Source organism: Artibeus jamaicensis, unplaced genomic scaffold (assembly GCF_021234435.1).
Source record: "Artibeus jamaicensis isolate MK-2021 breed Jamaican fruit bat unplaced genomic scaffold, CSHL_Jam_final contig_525, whole genome shotgun sequence".
In the NCBI taxonomy this organism is placed as follows: Eukaryota; Metazoa; Chordata; class Mammalia; order Chiroptera; family Phyllostomidae; genus Artibeus; species Artibeus jamaicensis.
This window is the reverse complement of record NW_026521874.1, coordinates 918,297-936,186: the sequence shown is the minus strand read 5'-3', so window position 1 is coordinate 936,186 and position 17,890 is coordinate 918,297. Positions and strand designations below refer to the sequence as shown.

The 17,890-nt window shown below is 61.5% G+C and overlaps 1 protein-coding gene across 3 annotated transcripts in view; it reads right to left on the bottom strand.

Annotated features, from left to right (window-relative positions):
- Positions 1-17,890, bottom strand: part of RIMBP2 (RIMS binding protein 2) — a 96,712-nt gene that overhangs the window by 30,635 nt on the left and 48,187 nt on the right. For all 3 annotated transcript variants that reach the window (XM_037161059.2, XM_037161057.2, XM_053669923.1), the window contains exons 3-5: positions 16,204-16,326; positions 8,046-8,150; positions 2,509-2,559 (exon numbers count right to left, since the gene is read on the bottom strand). In XM_037161059.2, coding sequence (XP_037016954.2) covers positions 2,509-2,559; positions 8,046-8,147 — 153 coding nt within the window. In that variant the 5' untranslated portion in view covers positions 8,148-8,150; positions 16,204-16,326. The remainder of the gene's footprint in view (positions 1-2,508; positions 2,560-8,045; positions 8,151-16,203; positions 16,327-17,890) is intronic.

Below are 17,890 nucleotides of genomic sequence, written 5' to 3'. Positions count from 1 at the left end.
GGAGCCCCTGTGCTGCCCTCAGCGCCAACAGAGGCAGAGAGGGGGAGGCCTTGGGGGACGAAGATGGAGTCGGGTTCGTCCTGGGCCGGCTGGACTCCCCAGTACGGGCACAGGCGCAGGGTCCCTGCCCCGCCCCTCCCGGCAGGGACTCGGGGGATCGAGCCGTGAAGGCCATTCCTGGGCGGGGGCAGAGACCACCGTCCGGACCCCAGAAGAGAGAATTCCTGAGGGAACCAGGGTGGGAGATGCCGATAAAGCATAAACCTTCATCTGTTCTTGTCTCGGATTCACAAGGCAGCCAAAACTCTGTCGCGCTTGAGCATCACGCCTGCCTCACAGCACACAAGGCCTGCGGGTCAGAGCTGGCAGCGCCACGGCTGCAGACCGCTGCCCCGACCTCATGCCCCGGCCGCTGCCTGGAGTCAGGCACGTCAGGGGCGACACTGGGTGCTGCAGCCGAGGGGCGAAGCACAGCCCAGGCCCCCACACCACCTGCCGTCCACACAGACACACCCCCACGCAGACACGGCACGCAGGTGCAACGTTCAAGCGCCGGGTCTGAATTCCGATGACCCGCGCCCCGAGTCTGGGCTCGCAGCCGCTGGCCCTCCAGCCTGCGGCTGGCCCACGCTCCCTGCATCCCCTCCCTGGGGTCATCTGAATTCACCGAGCTGTTCGTTCCCCAGCCTGAAAGTTACAGCCTGGGCAGAACATGGGAACCCCAGCTCGCTGGGCCTGCTCAACCGGCCGGGGGCCAGACCGAGCGTCTCAGGGCCCAGACGAAAGCCTGGCCCCCCAGAGGGCTTTGCAGGCGGCTTCTCTGCCCCCAACCACACCCTCTGCTGCATCGGGGAGCTGTGGTTTGGGAAGAAGAGGGGTTGAGCGGGCCCAGGGAGCTGCTCCATGCGTGGGGAAGCGGCACCAAGTACACGGGGGTGGGGACACACGTCCCTGAAGTACCTGCATGCTCTCCAAGGTGTTCTAGGCGAAGCAACAAGACACAATCACAGAAAGACATGTGAGTAGGAGAAGGTACGATTCTCAGCACATTAAATTGCTTGTCATTGTCCAAACCAAAGCGCAACACAGCCGTCACCCCACGTCAGGCAGGCCAGCAGTGCCACCAGCCCCGGGGACGTGGACCGCAGCAGGGCTGTCACCGTGGCAGCTCAGCGAGCGGTCAGAACAGCACAGGCCATCACCTGGACGGGCTTCGGCCGCCTGGAGAAGAGCAGCCACGCCTGCAGCCAGAAGCCCATGCAAATTGAAGAGTGGGGGGCAGTCCCGGAGCAGCCGGGTGATTTCTCGGGGAGAGGGGCCGGGGGCGGTCTGCAGGGCCGGATCTCCCCCCACCATCCGTCACACTCACCCCTCAGACACTCATTAGCTAATGGATGCTTTCAAGATATCAATGTCACGTCGATGACGATAGCCACGGAACCTGCTCCTGAGGAGACAGGCCCTGCGGGGCCCCGCGAGAGAGGCACGGGTTCCGTTTTAAGTGGCTGCTCCACCCCGGGGACAGGACAAGGTCACCTCCGAGAGGGCCGTGCCTGGCGGAGGGAGCCGGGAGGGGCCCGCTCTGTAGCTGTGCCCGTGACTGGGGGTCTGCACTGTGCAGGCTCCGTCTCCACGGGCGGGAGGCCCAAGGATGCAGCGGGCAAAGGCCTCTGGGTGACCCCAGGGGCTCCGTCCGGATTCACTCGTCCTCCTGCCCCTGGGAGGCTGGCGTTGGGCCAGGACCAGGGACAGGGGACAGGAGCTCCTGGCACAGCACCCACACCCACGCTGGTCGGCTCAGTGCCCTTCCCTGCCTGGCCCCTGCCACCTGGGCAGCAGAGCAGGGCCACTCGCCTTGCTCTCCGAGGACAGCGGTGCAGCTGTGCTTCCAAGGGCCTCTGCTGCTTGGGTGCCCTGGGCTGCCCTCTCTCTAATGCTGCCGGTGCCTCCCTGATGCCCACTGCCAGATGCTCCCTCAGCATCAGCACCGTCCCCTGAAGACCTGCTCCACACAGCTTGCTGGACAGCAGGACGCCCACAGGAACAGCCTACCACCCTTTCTCCTTGGGGAAGTGGGCTCCCTGGCCTGCTGGCCTTGAGCCTCAGTAGAGGAGAGTTTGGAGCAGCTGCAGCCATCTTGCCACCATGAGGGGCCTCTGCATAGAAACCAAAAGTCCTTCCCATGCAAGGACCATCCTCCCTGCTTCCCACTTGAGAGGAGCCAACAGAAGCGAGAAGACCACATCTGAGACCCCCAGCCCTGATGCTGGCTGTGTGGCTGAGGGAAAATTGCTTAACTTCTCTGAGCCTCATTTCCTCCCATGGACACGGAATCGTGAAGGCACCTGTCGCACAGGCTGCTTGTGCTGACGAGGCAGGAGGATGTGTGCACAGCACCGGTGACCGGTGCCCTGTGGGCACGTGAGCAATTATGTCGCTGGGCCCGGGCCACCCCAGACCTGACCTCAGCCGCCCCAGAGAAGGAGCCCGTGGGTCACGTCTGCTTACCTCTAACAGCTGCACAGCACCTTCATGCTGCTTCTTAGCTTCAACCTGAGCCTTTTTGATGACAAAAAGAGAAAAGTGCACATTTAAAGGAGGAAAAAATGAAAAGAATGGGATTAATGTCTAGATTATCAGGGAGAGAGTCATCGACTCTTATTGCCGTCCTAAGCCCTGAGTTTCAAGAGCCTGGGTCAGTTCTTATTCTCCTTCCCTTTTGGGGCAAGATGGACTGGGCTTCGGCTGGGTCTGCCTCTGTGAAACCGGGAAGTGCGCCCTGATCCGACGGCAGGAACGGGCTGACGGGACTCGGACAGGTGTGCGCGTGGCAGGCCCTGGGCCTGCTCCTGAGACACGCCACACGCAGGGTGGCCACACCCGGAACAGCGGGATGGTTCCTCCCGAAGCCTCAGGGAGCCCCGTCATTTCCCCAGGTGTCCTTCACTGTTCGAAACAACACAGGCATGTGGATCTGACCCCCCCATGGCTGCAGGCCAGGCAGGACCACAGAGACCAGGAGGGGAGGTTGTGGGGGCGCCCTGAGCCTCCAACGAGCTGTCGGCGGCTCAACCGCAGCAGCAGGGCACCCCCCTCTTCAAAGTACTGGGAGCAAAACCATCTGCTCCACAGAAAAGAAAATTCTACAGGTTTCACTGAAGTTCGTTCTCAGGTTGGCTGGCTGCTGCCTGGGCCCGACGGCAAATTCACACGAAACCAAAATGCGGCATCATTATTCCTTGTCCCCGAGGACCGTGGGTCCTGGCGTTGTGAGGATAGTAAGCGCCTGCTGGGTTTGCCTGACAGGCATTGGCGCCCTCTTCTCCTGGGAAGAGCCCCCGACGTGGCCGGGGATCCAGCCCTCACTTGCCTGAGCACATGAGAGCAGCTTAGACTCCAGTTCTAGTTTACTTTGCCTGGGAATTCTGTGGTAGATGGAAGCGCCTTGCCTACTGGACTTACGCCGGAGTGAAGGGGAGTTTGGTGCAGCTGCAGCCACATTGCCACCACGAGGGTCCTCCACACGGGAACCGAAAACAAAGCCATTTATGTGTTAAATTGAGATTTACACTTAGAATTCTCAGTTCTGTAGAGACACCATAGGACCCAGTCACCCCTCTTTCTAGCAAAGAGACCCCACACGGGTGGGTCTGGAGAGCATCGTGCTGGGCGGGACAAGTCAGGTGGAAAAGGACACGAACTGAGTGATGTCACTCCTACCTGGGCTGTGAAACTGAGAGCAGCAAACAAACCCACAGGACAAACAAACAGACGCACAGACACGGACAGCAGTGTGGTGGCCACCACAGGGGACGACGGGGGTTGGGGAGGATGAAGAAGGTGAAGGGGTCAAATGCACGGTGACGGAAGGGGACTAGACCTAGGGCGGTGGCACGGACGGTGTGATATACAGACGGTGTGTCATGCAACTGGACACTGAAACTTCAATAATGTTATTGACCCACGTCACCCCATTTTAATTTTAAAAAGAGCCCTGATCAGCGAGGCTCGGTTGGGTGGGTGTCATCCTGCAAAGTGAAAGGTCGCCAGTGTGGTTATCAGTCAGGACACAGGCCTGGGTTGTGGGCCAGGTGCCCAGCTGGGGGCGTGAGAGGGCAGCCATGGATATTTCCCTCCCTCTCTTTCAAAAATAAATAAAGTCTTAAAAATGAAAACTAAAAGAATTCTCAGTTCCAAGGGGGCACTTTCTCTAGGAGACAGGGATTCGACACCCTAAGTAAGCCCTTGAGTGTTCTCAGAACAGCGTCTGCCTTTCACTCGCAAACTTCCGTGGGTCAGAAGGAGGGAGCGCCGGCCTCCCCCCCCCCCGCCCCGGTGCCCCCCCCCACCGAGAGATGAGTGAGAAGCAGCCTCACTAAGATTTCTGCAGCGCTCATTCACATACATTATTCCATTCTCACATTTTTCAAATGAGGCTTTTAAAAGCTGGGAAAGTGAATAGAACGCAGGCGTTTAATCACACCATTCTTCAATCCAGCTCAGTCTCCAAACGCTTAAAATTGTTCCTTTCAAAGCAAAAGCGGCAAAACGCAACAAAACGGGGGGGGGGGGGGGCAAACCAGCAGAGAGCACACAGGGATTATACAAATAACACCCGCACGGAGCCAGTTGAGTTGAAGACGTTTGTCAAGTGGCAGGATGAAGAAAAGCAGCAAAAAGCGGCAGAGCGGCTGTTAAAACTCAGCCAAGTTGGCAGGAGCAACTTGGCTTCCGGCTCCGACGGAAAATCAGGAGATGGGGCCCACGGGCTCCTCGCAAGCTGGGCCGAGGGGCAATCGGAAGGGGTGGCTAAAATTAACCGCTCAGATTGGCAGCACTGAATTCTTGCAAAATCTAAACGACAGCTTAAGCAAGGCTCCTGGCAGGGGCCAGTTTGGGGGGAAGCTGTGACCTTCATGGGGACACAGTTTCCTACCGAGCACAGTGGCCTCAGGAGGGACCAGGACACAGGGAGGCTCAGGATCTGGCTGTGAGAAGAAAGGGGGGCCACCTGGGGAGCAAGTGTCGGGGGTGGCAGCACACCGGTGGCTTCAGGGGCGGCAGAGACGCACGGGAGTGATGGACGCCCTCACTCGGAGCAGCGAGCCCCCTCCAAGCACCGTGGGGACTGGGCTGGGAAGGTGGACGCTGGTTAGGAGGGAGCAGGCGATGGTTACGTGAGAGCTGAAAATACAGCTCCACGTGAAGCAGTGTGGCAGCAGGGGGGGGGGCTGTGAGAGCTTCGCATCTGGCCCCCACGCTCCGCAGAGCTGAGGAGGCTGGTGGACACACCCCACTCTGCCAGGGGGCGCCCCTGCCACCTACACAGGACAGCTGACCCCAGACACCGGAGGGCAGCCAGTGGAATGCAGGCAGAGCGTGGACCGTGGACGGCCCGTTTCAGAAGCAGCCTTATGTGCCAGGCAAGCCTTGCCCAGGAGGGGGTGCCCTGCCCCCAGCGAGGCCGGGCAGCCCTGCAGGCGAGTCCTAAGTGTGGGGACTCCCAGGGCCCCGGTAGTGAGGACTGCTGCTCGGGACAAGGCGAGGACGCGCCTGCCCCGAAAACCAGGGAGCCGGAGGGCCCAGGGCAGCTGCGGTCTGTCCGTCAACTCCCTGGCACGTGACCGAGTCTCAGGGGCCTCGTCTGCGGGGGGACTGCCACCCACGGTTACGCTGGGGGCGGGCCGGCATCTCCACTGCTTTCCTCAACAGGCGCCTGCGTACCAGTCTTAGGCCTTCTCACCACGCAGCTGGTTTGACCATCGGCCGCTTCGGTGGAGGAAGCTTGGCAGATCGCTCGCACACCACCCATTCCCTCGCACGCTCGCTCACTCACTCAGCGTTCTTGGGCATCTCCGTTCATGCCCTCTTCGTGGGGTCCCTGCCGGGTGCCAGGCTGTGTGCCGGGAGTTCGGGCCCCGCCCTGGGGCAAGGGGCCTCCCTGCACGAGGTGATGAGGCCGGGAGAGACTCCAGCGATAAAAAGAAGCTGCCTCCACCACTATGTGGGGACCAGGCATTCTGGGCAAAGACCCCAAGAGGTGGACAGTGGGGGGTGGAGGGCAGAGAGAGAGGGTTGGTGTGGCTGTGGCACAGTGACGCCGGGAGGGCGGTGACAGCACGGGAGGAGATGGAGGGAGGTGGGCATGGGAAGGAGGGGACATGCGTGTCCCCGGTGCTGGGCAGTCAGTCTGCGTGCAGAGCGGAGGAGCACACTGCAGCCTCCACTGTCCCCACCACCGCCTCCCCACCGGGCCCCGGGACACGCTGTGGGAGGAACGGACCGAATGCTGGACCCCCGGCCGAGCCCCTGGCCCCAGCCTCTGTGAATGACGAATGCTGTGGGGACTCAGTGGGACCCACTGCGACCTCAACCTCCTCCATCCGTCACTGCGCTTCCCGATCTGAACGGGTTCATCCGCTCTCTCACTCAGTGAGAACAGAGGCCCGGTCTCGCTGTCCCGTGTCCCCAGTTTCCAGGACAACCCCTGAGCAGCCCAAGGCCAACGTTAGCTGAACGAATGAATGAATGAATGAATGATGCAGTCAGCAAGAGCGGCATCGGACTGCCCTCATGGAAACAATAGACGGAACCCCCCACCTCACGCCACCCAAGGCTCAGCCTCCTGCAACACCGGAGCCCGGAGAAGTTACAAAGGCACAACATGAACATTCCCTGAGTTCCTGCCCCGGGGCCCCCACCAAGGAAGCAGCATGCGTCCAAACCAGAGGTGACAGCAAATCTGGGGACAAAGGAGCCAAGGAGATTGGACAGGGCTGGGGCTGGAGCTCCGCGTTGGCACCAGTGAGCTTGCCTCAGCATCAGACGCTTGAGAAACAACTGCCCAGGCTGTGCCGAGACCCCGGCCCGCTGTCCTTCCAGACGACACCGGACGTCCGCAGGCTGTTATCTGGCTCAGACACACCGGTCTGGGGGCACGGCTTCCGGGTACCAGGCAGCCGCCGCGGGTGAGATAAGACTGTGGTGTGGCCGGTGTCCCAGCAGGACCCTGTCTGGATAGCATCTAAGGAAATATTGCTTCTCGGTTGCCAGCCACCTTGTGAGGACGGGTAATAAGGGCTGCGACAGCCCCCGTCAGCACCGACTTAATGAAACCTGTGCTTCATTCCGGGTCTCAGTAAATGATTAGAGGCAGGGGCAGTCCTGGCCTTTGTTTTGAGACCAGAGACCCCGGCAGCCTGTCCGAGGGGTGCAGGGCTGCTGCCCGTGGGCCGGGGTGGGCAGGGGGGCAGGGGCGCCGGCTGTGGGAGGAGATGGAGCCGAGGACAACACTCAGGGCCCCCAGCCCTGTGGTTCCGAGAGAGAGCGCCCGCCCCAGGTATGTGGGGGGAGAGACAGGGGGACCATGGCTTTTGAAGGTCGAGGGGACTTTTCTCAGCCCCCATGCTGCCACCAGTGCTGCGGGGGCACAAACTGCCCAGCCCCCCAATCCTTTTCTCTCCCTCCCTCTCCGTCGATGAGGTCACACCACAAACACTGCCGGGAAACTGGATTTGCTCCCTTCATCACACAGCACTCGACCTCCCCAGATACTGGATGAGACCGAAGTGACTCAGTGACGTCACGCTGGCCCGAGGTGGGTGCTGGCAGGACGGACACAGCCGTGCCCTGGGATGGACGCCGGACAGAGTCCAGGTCCCTGCCCCTGTGGCCCACAGCCGCAGTGCACGGAACCCCCAGATGCTCTGAGCAGGGCCTGGGGCTCCCTGCAGGCAACCCCAGGGCGGAGGTCGCAGGTCAGAGTGTGTGTGTTTTCATTCTAACCACTGCTGGGAGGCTGTCCCCCCCACCAGTAACCCAAGTCCCCGCCACGGCCCCACCACGAGGACTGTCCGAGCTTTACGTTGGTGTTTGCAGCTCAGACAGGAACCCGGGTCGGGTCAGGGAAGGCAGAGGACTCGGAGCGTCGAGGGCCAGGACCCCCAGCCTGGGACAACAGCCTCGGCGAGCAGCCCAGGTGCACCGCCGCCTCTTCCCCCTGCGTCACCGCGTACCACCACCCCACCCTCCCCACCCCCGCTTACCTTCTGCAGAAGGTCGATCTCCTGCTGCTTGGCGTTGAGGACAGCCAGGGCCTGCTCATGCTCCAGCTCCAGCTGCTGCCGCCTCTCAGCGGCCTCTCGCATGTGCTGTGGGGACAGGGCGTGTCGGGTGGGTGTGCCGTGCTCGGTGCATGGTGCCACCCCTCCCCGCTCTGACCGCCCCGCCCCCTGGTCCTGAGGGTGGCAGCCCCGCGGGGACACTCTGGCACTGGCACAGCCTCCACCCGGCTCTCCCTTTGGCTCGTAAACGCAGGAACCACGGGCTCCTGGGCCCAGGTGAAACGGCGAAGGCTCTTCTTCCTCGTTTTGGAAACATGCCCCATCCCTCCTCTGCACCTTCCCCCTGGTGCCCTGCCAGGACCGGCCGGGGTTCCTCACTTCCGTCCCAGGCGGCGGGTATTGTCCCAAGTTGGTCACTGCTGTGTAAGTCATACACTTCTCATCTCACTCTGATCACGGGGCATGGGTGCCGCTACCAGCGCCGCTCCACAGAGGGGGGCCAAGCACCGAGGAGCCTCCCTGCTGGTCCCGAGGCTGGTAGCGGCTGCCGAATCCAAACCTGAGGCCCTGGATAGAGCCAGAGGCTCAGCTCGGCCGTCAGCCTGCTCCGCGGGACTGAGCGCTCAGCCGCTACAGGCCCAGAGGCCCCTCGGCCAGGTCTGCTTTCAGAGCCAAGGGGGTGGCTCCCTGGCTGTGCCCTGTCCTTTGTGGCCGGGTACAGTTCAACCTATGTTTCATGAACAATTAATGAGAGAGCTAATGTGAATTATTGATTAACAGCTGCTTCTAGAGGTGTGCTGAATATTACATGAATTAGAATAACACCTGTCACATATCAGTCCTGTGTTACCCTTTCACTCTGAATGTAAGAAAACCCCTTCCTACTAACCGTGTGCACGATGACATAGCACAGTCCTGTAACAGTCACGTGACAGTGCCACGTAACGGAGTCACACAGCCGTCGCAACACAGTCATGTCAGAGTCACATAACAGTCACATAACAGAGTCCCGTCACACAGCCGCGTGGCACGGAGCCACGTGACGTGCAGCCGTGCAGTTCAGAGCCACGGGAGGCTGCTCCTCCGTTACACCCGAGGGGCGCGGCATGGTCAGTGACTGGGCTCCACCAGCAGGACCTCGAGTGAAGAGGACGGCGGTGCCGGCGCGGTGGTGACGACCGGGCAGGCACAGTCCAGGCCCACACGCAGCCTGGCCGCCACTGAGCGGGTGCCGTGCTCACCGGCCAGAGCAGCTGCAGGGACGAGCGACCTGCCTGGGGCCCCACAGGCCACACAGCTGCGCCCAGAAGCCACCCCAGTGTGTCGGGCCTCAGGGGCCGTGCACGCCTCCCCTCCGCCTCCCCACGGCCTCCCCTGGCCTGTGTCCACCCTCCACGGCCCCTTCACCGTGGCGCAGGACCCGGCCAGGCCAGCCTCATCCGGACCCACGGCCGCACAGCTGTCTGATGATGCGCCGCCCCGGTCGTCCTCCTGGAAGACTGGCCTGTCCTCCTCATTTAGCTCCAGGAAGGGAGTCGTCGGTGGAAGGGGGCACCGTCTTCCCCACAAGGGTCCGTTGGAAACGTCACGTGTGACGGACGCAGAAATCAGTCCGGGTGGGCTGTGCCGGCCATGGGGCACAGCAGGACGAAAGGCAACAGACACTCTTGCCGGTCTCTTTCTTAGGCTCAGGAGAGGGAGGGAGATGGCCGGGGTGGGAACGGCATCGACGTGTCGTTCTCAGAAAAGCAGGAAGCTGTGAAAATGTGTGCCCTCTGTGAACATGGTGTGTGAGGTCAACGGCAGTGCCGGTGCCAGTGGGGGCGAGAGCTGGGGACTCGGACCCCGACTGCCCCTTCACAGCTGTGGCGCCCACAGGGCTTCCTTGTGGCCGTCTCTGCACCCTCACGTCCACAGCCACCGTGCTGGTGTCTTCGGGCCCATCCCTCCCACCGCCCAGCCGAAACCAGCTCCCTGGGGCCCAAGCCAGCAGCCACTTCTCTGCCCGGGGGCCCCCTCTCTCAGGGCACTTGACACGAGGGTCCCTGCTTCATAGAACATTCTCGGATCGTGTTCGGGAGCCCCACGTTTGCCCAGGTTCCTCTCCGGCTGTTCCCCAAATGCTGCACTTCTCCTGGGAGGCAATCTGCGTGTCACTCACGCCTGCCACGAGCCTTTGCAATTCCCGTTCTCCCAGAGCATCTGGAAACCTCTGCCTTTCAGCCCACCCGAACTCCCCCCAGATTCCTACTATGCGCCTTCCACGTCCGTCTACAAGCGTCTCCCCACTGCGAGGGCACACGCTGGGCCCCACGGGGACACTTCACATCTGAGCAGCCCCAAGGACCACAGCCCTGCGGAGCCTGCCCACTTGGCGCCGCCCGGGGAGGCTGCTTTTTAAAGCCGTGCTTTTTATAGTGGGATGTCGACATCAGCGCCAGCACCGAAGTAGCCTGCAAATGTCACAGGGCCACTTCCCGGGGGAGCTCAGACGTGACAGGAGTGAAGGGACACAGAGCAACTGAGTCAGCCCCTCAGCGCAGACGCAGCCCCTCCTGGGCAGAGACATTAGGGGAAAAGCCATTCCCTTCTCAGGAGCTGCCAGGGATGCTCTTCCAGTTCCTGCGTACTCACGGCCGCCTGTACCCTGCCCGGGACCCCACCCGCCGCCTGGGCGCAGCGGGACGACGCTCCACCACCCACGGCCAGGGCTCGCCGCCGACACCCTGCACGCCACACCAGGGGGCGCTGCGCACAGCACAGACAGGGAAGCGCCCCTGTGCGGGCGTCCGCGTGACGCCTGGTGCGCACACCCAGCGCTCACAGCGCCCCGGGTCCCAACCAGAAAAGCAGGCGTTTGAATTCGTCAGGGCTCCCTGCCCCGTGACCGCCTGTCCCTCGTGGACGTCAGACTCGTTCACGAGAGTTTTCACGACAAACAGCCCTGGGAGCTTTCAAAGCTGAGATGCACCCCTGTTTCCCAGATGATCGAGGGAGCCCCCGTGTGACGCTCACAGCTCCACCTGTCCAGGGGCCGCTCGGGGCGCAGGCTGAGAGCAGGGGCTCGGCTGCCCTGGGCACGGGACAGCGGCCCACTCCGCAGCGAGGTCGGAGAGACAGCGCTATGCCGCACGGTCCCAGCCGGTAAGCTTCAGCGCCCGACAGAGACTCCCCATGGACTGCGGATGGACCGAGCTCCCAGGGCAGCCAGGCACCTCCTGTCCTTCGCTGGTGCCTGAAGGTCAATGGCACGGTCAGCTGTCTGGGTCCATCGAGGACTCAGCGGCCCACCACGGGGTCTGCTGGAGACCGGGCCCTGGGCTGAGCCCTAAATGGAGCCTTCTGGAGCCTTTGCTCGAGTGTGAGTCTTACAACACAGAAGATAACCTCAGAACGTTAGTTCGCAGTGAGGATGGCCGCAGGCGGGCTGGAGGGCGGGCGGGGGCTGAGTGTCCAGGCAGGGCCTGGGGTGCCAGCAGGCGCAGAGGAGGGGCCACAGCCACAGGCAGATTAATGGTCCCTGTGGGAGGTGCTTACTAATCCCAGACAATTAGCCCGTCTGTCACCGGGAGAGAAGCCCGGATTATCTACATCACTGACTGATGGGTTCATCACGACAACAAAATTTTGCTCTGAGTACTTTTTCCTTTTTCTTGGAGTCAAAACAGAAAGTGTCAAATTTAACCAGTCAGAAGCGTTTTTGTGTCCCTGGGTCGGGTTTCTGGACCTCATGCCGCAGGCTGAGGCGTGCAGGTGGGCAGCTGGAGGGGCGGCTGCCGAGGGTCCGGCTGTACACCTGCTCCGGCGGCGCCGCCACAGTCGGACAGAGTGGTCCTCACCAAGTTGAGAGCTGTTAAATCAAACAAACCTCTGTCTTCAAATCTGTCGCTGCTGGTCTCACTGGAGAGTCCAGACACATGACGGTTTGAGCTTCTCAGCAGCCAACAGGGATGGGAGGGAACCAGTGTGTCCTCAGGAGCTCACTTCCAAATCAGGCCACAGTCGCAGTCCTGGGCGCACTCGAATCTGGGGGCAGTGTCCACCTGCCCACAGGTGTCCAGCACTTCTCTGGGGACTGCTGGCGGGCTGGTGGGCTGGAGGGCAGCTGCCAGGGCCCAAGTCTCTCTCAGCCACACACCCCCGCTCCATGGGTGCCCCAGACCAGCCCAGACCTCTGTGAAGAGTCTGGCTGCTGAGCACTCAGGTTCAGCACGAGGAGTGAGCCCTGGCCTCAGAGAAAGACAGGCATCTCTGTCCCCCCGACAAGCAGGGCCGCCCTACGGGGCCTGAGCGGGAGACAGACAGGCCGCCCCTGGGCCGTCCAGGGTGGCGGAGGCCTGCACACTGTGCCTCGGGCCACGCAGGGTTCCCGGACGCAGACAGCCCTGAGCACCAGGCAACAGGAAGCCCACGTGAGAAGCAGTTGGGCTGTTTTGCTCCTGAGTCTGAGAAGCTGGAGAAAAAGTTTGCTCCAGTTTACTGCCAGGTGACCCCAGTGCCTGCTGAGAGCTGAGCAGAGCTCAGTGTCAGGCGTCCTCACCGGACGGCCACCAGCCCACACCCTGCAGACGCTGAATCCCGAACCCTCCCACGTCCCGTCCTCTTGGAGACCCTCCGTCTCTGCCAGACAGAGGACACACGTGATCGCAGCCGAGTGCTCACAGAAGCCCCTGGACTGCAGGCCCCCTGCGGCGTGGTCTCTGTCCATGATGGCGGCTGCGCCCACAGTGACAGGCCACCCAGCAACAACTCAGCCTCTCCCTCACTCGCTCCACGTCACTCCATGCCTGATTTGGTCCTCGGCACCAGAAGAGACCAAGTCTCTCTCCAGGTGGCACTCGGTGGTAGGGAAGTCAGGCCCGATCAACCAGGGCAGCAGGCCAGGCAGAGCTCACTGAGCAGGTGCGGGGGCGGGCAGCCACCTTTTCGAAGCTGAGGCCATCATGAGCACGGAGCTCGGAAGGGCTAGTTTTACCTGGCACACGTGGCCTCCCATGTCTGTCACTCACCCTTGCAGCCCACAAACATTTATCACATAGTCTCTCTATGCCAGCCTGGGCACTGGGGACAGAGTGGCAAGGAACAGACCTGGAACCTGCCCACGTGGCACCCACAGCCTCCTGGAGGGCAGCCAGGACAAAGCAATCCAGACCCAGCGGGTGCAAAGGCCCTGGGGCCCACGGAGCCCTGAGAAGGGCTGAGAGGCCAGGCAGTGCAGTGAGGGGGGGTAAGCCTCGACCTGAGCCAGCTGGGCTCCTCTGGGTCTCCTTTCTCTCCTGCAGCTCTGGCCCCCCACTGCCGCTCAGATGCAGCAGGCGGCCACCCCTCTGTCCGAGGCCTTTGAACTTGCTGCCCACTTGCTGGGACACTCGTTCCCTGGATTTCTTCATGGCTACCTCCTTCCCTCCACCCTGGTCTCCACCCAGTGTCCCCTGTCCATGAGTTCTTCACCAACCAGTGACAATGACAGAGCACGCTGGTGGAATCACACCTGTCCCCCACTGTCACCCCCAGGTGTGCTCATGAACGTGTCATTAGCTCTGGCAGAATCAGGGACGTGGGTTCTGTCACTCCTTTCCAGCTTGTAGAAAGGGCTTGGCCCCTGTTAGATGCTCATTTGTAAATGTTTGCAAAGTGCAGGAGTGGGTCCTTGGGTGTGGGTTCAGCCGGGCTCCCCGACAGTCACAGCAGGCTTTGGAAGGTCCCAGTGTCTGGGAACCGGGCCCCCTCGGAGCGTCGGCAGGGACGGCCTCACGCCCTGGCTGCCTGAGTGCAGAGCCGCTTGGCGGCCCCAACACACGGCCCCTGGAGGGAGCCATGCGTCAGCGGGCTCTCGGTTCACAGAGCCGACCACAGACCCTCAGGGAGAAGCCGCCTTTCGCTGAATTGAACTGTCAGCCTGAAGATAAGCATCACACCCATGATACTTGGTGACAAAGAAGCCACTGCAGGAACATGACCGGGGGGCTAATCACCAGTCCAGACGGATGCCGAGTGCACGCCGCTCACTCCGGGGCGGCGGCGACGCCCACTGGCGCACAGTGAGCGCTCTGACTAGAGCGCGTCACAGCCCCTCTGCCCCCGTCACTCCACGGACTCCAAGGCGAGTCAGGTGTGAGGCGGCACAATTTACTCAGCTGTGACCAGCGAGTGTTCACAGTCAGCGTGCAGTGACCACCTCCGAGCACCACACTCACCCGTGCAGGGTCTCTGCTCCGAGCCCCCATGTCCCCTGCCCCCTGCAGTGGTTTGGGCCCCCTCCCCAATGATGAGCAGGGGGGTCCCCAGAGAGGGAACCGGGGTCCCTCGGTTACAGCACACTCAGTCACCAGGCAATCCCTGGCCCCCAACTGCCCACCTGAGTGTCCCCGTCATGGCAAATGGCACCGTTACTCACCCCAAAACTCATACATGCACCCCCAGTGTGGCCCTAAAGCCACCGCCCACCGAGCCCCGCCCAGTCCGTCCGCCAATCCTGTTGATTCTGCCTTGAAAATACACCCAGAACCCAACACCTCTCCCTCCCCCGGCCCCGCCACGCCCACGCTGGTGCAAGCCACCCAGCGCATTCTAGAACACTGCTCCTGACCTGGGCCCTGGGCCACTCCTGCCCCTCACGTTTCGCCCACATGGCCACAGGTGCGATGCTTCACAAGCAAAGACCAGAATCGGCCCTCAGCCCCCAGTTGTGCCCGTGGCCATGTGCTTGGGGAGTGAGTGCCCAGCTCCCGAGTCCATCAAACTCACGGAATGTGACACGGGACGGTGCCACCCTGGCCGAGTCCTCATGGGTCTCTGTGCATCGGCCCCGTTCCCCACCCCCAGACCACAGCGCAGCTACCTGGACCCGGGAAGTCCCTGTCCCACAGTCCTTGTGCTCACCTCCAGCTCCCACGCCATCTCCTCCTCCGCCTGTCCCCCGAGGGCATGTGACACCCCCCGCATGTCCACCCCTAGACAGGGAGGAGGCGGCCAAGGAGAGGGCTGTGCACGGAGCGGGAGGGACAGAACCCGCGTGTGAGCCTGGGGTGTCTCCGCGTGTGCAGGGGCCTGGTGCTGAGGGGAAAACCTGAGGTCAGGTTTGTTTTGGGTGGGAGGGCAGTGGGCACCCCCGTGCCAGTCAGAATATCAGGCCCTTCGCCCACTCCAAACCGGAGGAGAGACTGGCCTGCAGCCCTGTGGGTGGGCCAAGCCCGGACGTTTGGGCCCAGCAGCAAGAGAACAGGGCATCTTTACTCTTAAATTGAGATGTGATTCACTTACCATAGAACTCGCCCTCTGAAACCATAGGATTCAGTGCCTGCTGTCCACTCACAAGGCTGTGTGACCCTCACACGGAGTCCAGAACATTTCATCTCCCCCAAAAGAAGCCCGTGCCCCTTAGCAGTCACCACCTCTCCCGCTCACCCAGCCCCCACCTCCCACTGACCCCTCTGCTTCCCCTCAGAGCCCAGCACGTTCCCTGAAGGTTGTGGATGGAGCCCACTGCTGCCACGGGGTGGGGGGTGGGGGCCTGCTCCCTGCCCGGGAGATGCCCAGAGTCCCAGTGATGGAGGAGCTGGGGTACATGACCCAACACAGCCACTCTGTCGTGCCTGCGGAGTCCACGCCTGTTCCCACAATGAGCATGCAGTGAGACGGAACACACGCCCCCAAAATAAAAAAGCCGAGGAGGAACTCATTCAGCTCGACTCAGTGGCATCGGCAGCGGGTGACCCCGCCCACTAAATACTGAAAGCAACCCCAGCCCCCCAGAAATGCATGAGAAGCCTCCCAGCCCCGGTGCCCTGCTGAAGCAGTTTTCTGACTTTGTGACAAAGGTCATTACATTTACGAGGTCTGAGAAACCAGCGCAGATGCCTCCAACTAGTCCCCACTTACGGCTGCCCGCCCGCTTGCGTTCAGGACGGCTGCCTACCATCTCCCGCTCAGCCGTGGCCAGCCTCCCAAGAAACGGGAGTGCGTGGCTGGCTTTTCGGGATCGCTTCCAGAAACACTTGGATTTTGTCATTGATCAGAGTTTCTAGCATAAAAACAGCACCAAGAGCCCTGTTCTTTGATGACAAAGAAGAGTCTCAGCCCCTTCCCACTGAGGACCTCCCTCCCGCGGACCCTGAGGGGACCGGGGCCTGGCGCCTACCTTTAGGACCTGTTCTAGGTTCTCCAGCTTGGCTCGGAGCTGGCACTTCTCCTTCACGGCCAAATCGCGTTCTCGGGTCACGATGGCGAGCGTGTGGCTAAGCCGGGCATACTCCGCTTTCACCTACAGGCAGCAATGGGGAGAGAAGGAGGCTGTTTACAACTCGGTAAGAGCTGTGGGCATTTGTCTCCACCAGCAGGTGCTTCCTCTTTAATTTCGTTCTGTAGAATCTCCCCTCTGGCTTCCCTGTCCTGGCCTTTGTGCTGGGTCCACTCCTGCTGGGGTGAATACCAAGGGCCAGGCAATCCGCACACTGCCTCCCTTTTCCCCCGCCCACCACCACAGTGATTGGCTCAGGACTGGGGGGGCGTGCCCCAGCCTGGCCAATCAGTGTTATTCCAACCCTCAGGCTAGTGATTTGTTGCAGAGGAGCACGTGACCCAGTTGAATGCACAGAGTAGTGTGCTGCACTTGGAGCCTGCGACATACTGTCTCTTTTGCCCAGTAGATTCAAAAAGTTGAAGACAAAGGCTGCAGCTGAAGTGCCATTTACCATCACAAGGGGACGATCCATCTGAGAACAGAGCCAACAAAATTGATGTAGTACCAGGAGATGCAAAGAAGCAGGATCCTGATAATATTCTTTCAGCACCTGGATCAAGCTATGCCTGAAGCTAATGTTTCCCTTTCTGGGCAAATGGGCAAGAGGATTCCCTTTGCTTGCTTACACTGATTTGAACTATGTTCTGCCCCTTTGAACTGAAAGTCCTAAGAATACAATAGTGTTACCCAAGTTGTCCCAGACGCCATTTTTTCTGTCTAAAACTTTCACCCTAAAAGGGGGCAACAATGGCAACAAGGCTGCATGTGGATGAGGGTGACCGCTGCTGTGACAACTCGGGACCCTTGCCCATCTTCAGACACGGGCCCCAGGGACACATTTCCCAGGAGCTGCCTGGGCAGCGTGCTGGCGTGAGGCCTCTCCCGTGGCTTCTTAGGAACAGAGCAGGGCATGCCCCTGTGAGAAGTCTCCCGGTCTGCTCCGCAAGTCCTTCCACCGTTCCGCATGTCAGCCCATCCCTTCCCCTCCTCCCCAGGAGCCCCGCTTCAAGAACAGACTGTCACAAAGTCACGCTTTTCAGCCACCCGGGTCCTCTCTGCCTCCAGCCCTTTGTGTGCAGAGTGGTCACTTGGCCCAGCGATCTCTGTGGTGGCAGCAGTGGAGAGGAGGCGCCCACCGGGGTTCCTGAGGGGAACAGGGTCACGGGGAGCTGCTCCCGAGAGGTCACAGAAAGGCCTGCCTGGCAAGAGTGCATCTGTCGATGCCACTTGCACGGCGACAGGAGCTTGGGCACGCAACCTCGAGCTCCGGACGGCAGTGCCATGGCCTCGCTGAAGAGGAGGCATGCGTGTGCAGGCCTTGGCACCTCGGGCACAGGCTGGCGGGCAGCCCTTGCACCTCGTGACTGCGGGTCAAGGGGTGGGGCGTGGGCACAAGGTCCGACAGCCCATGTCCAGGTCCCAGAGTGGCAGGTGTGAGCTTCCTGAGACACAGCCAGAGCGGGCGGCTTCCCGACTGAAGCCTCCTGCGGCGTCCACGGAAACCAGAAACACTCTAAACTCCCAGCGTGGCCTGCAGGGTTCCACAGCACCCAGCCCCACAAACCTCTCTGCTGCAACCCGCTGC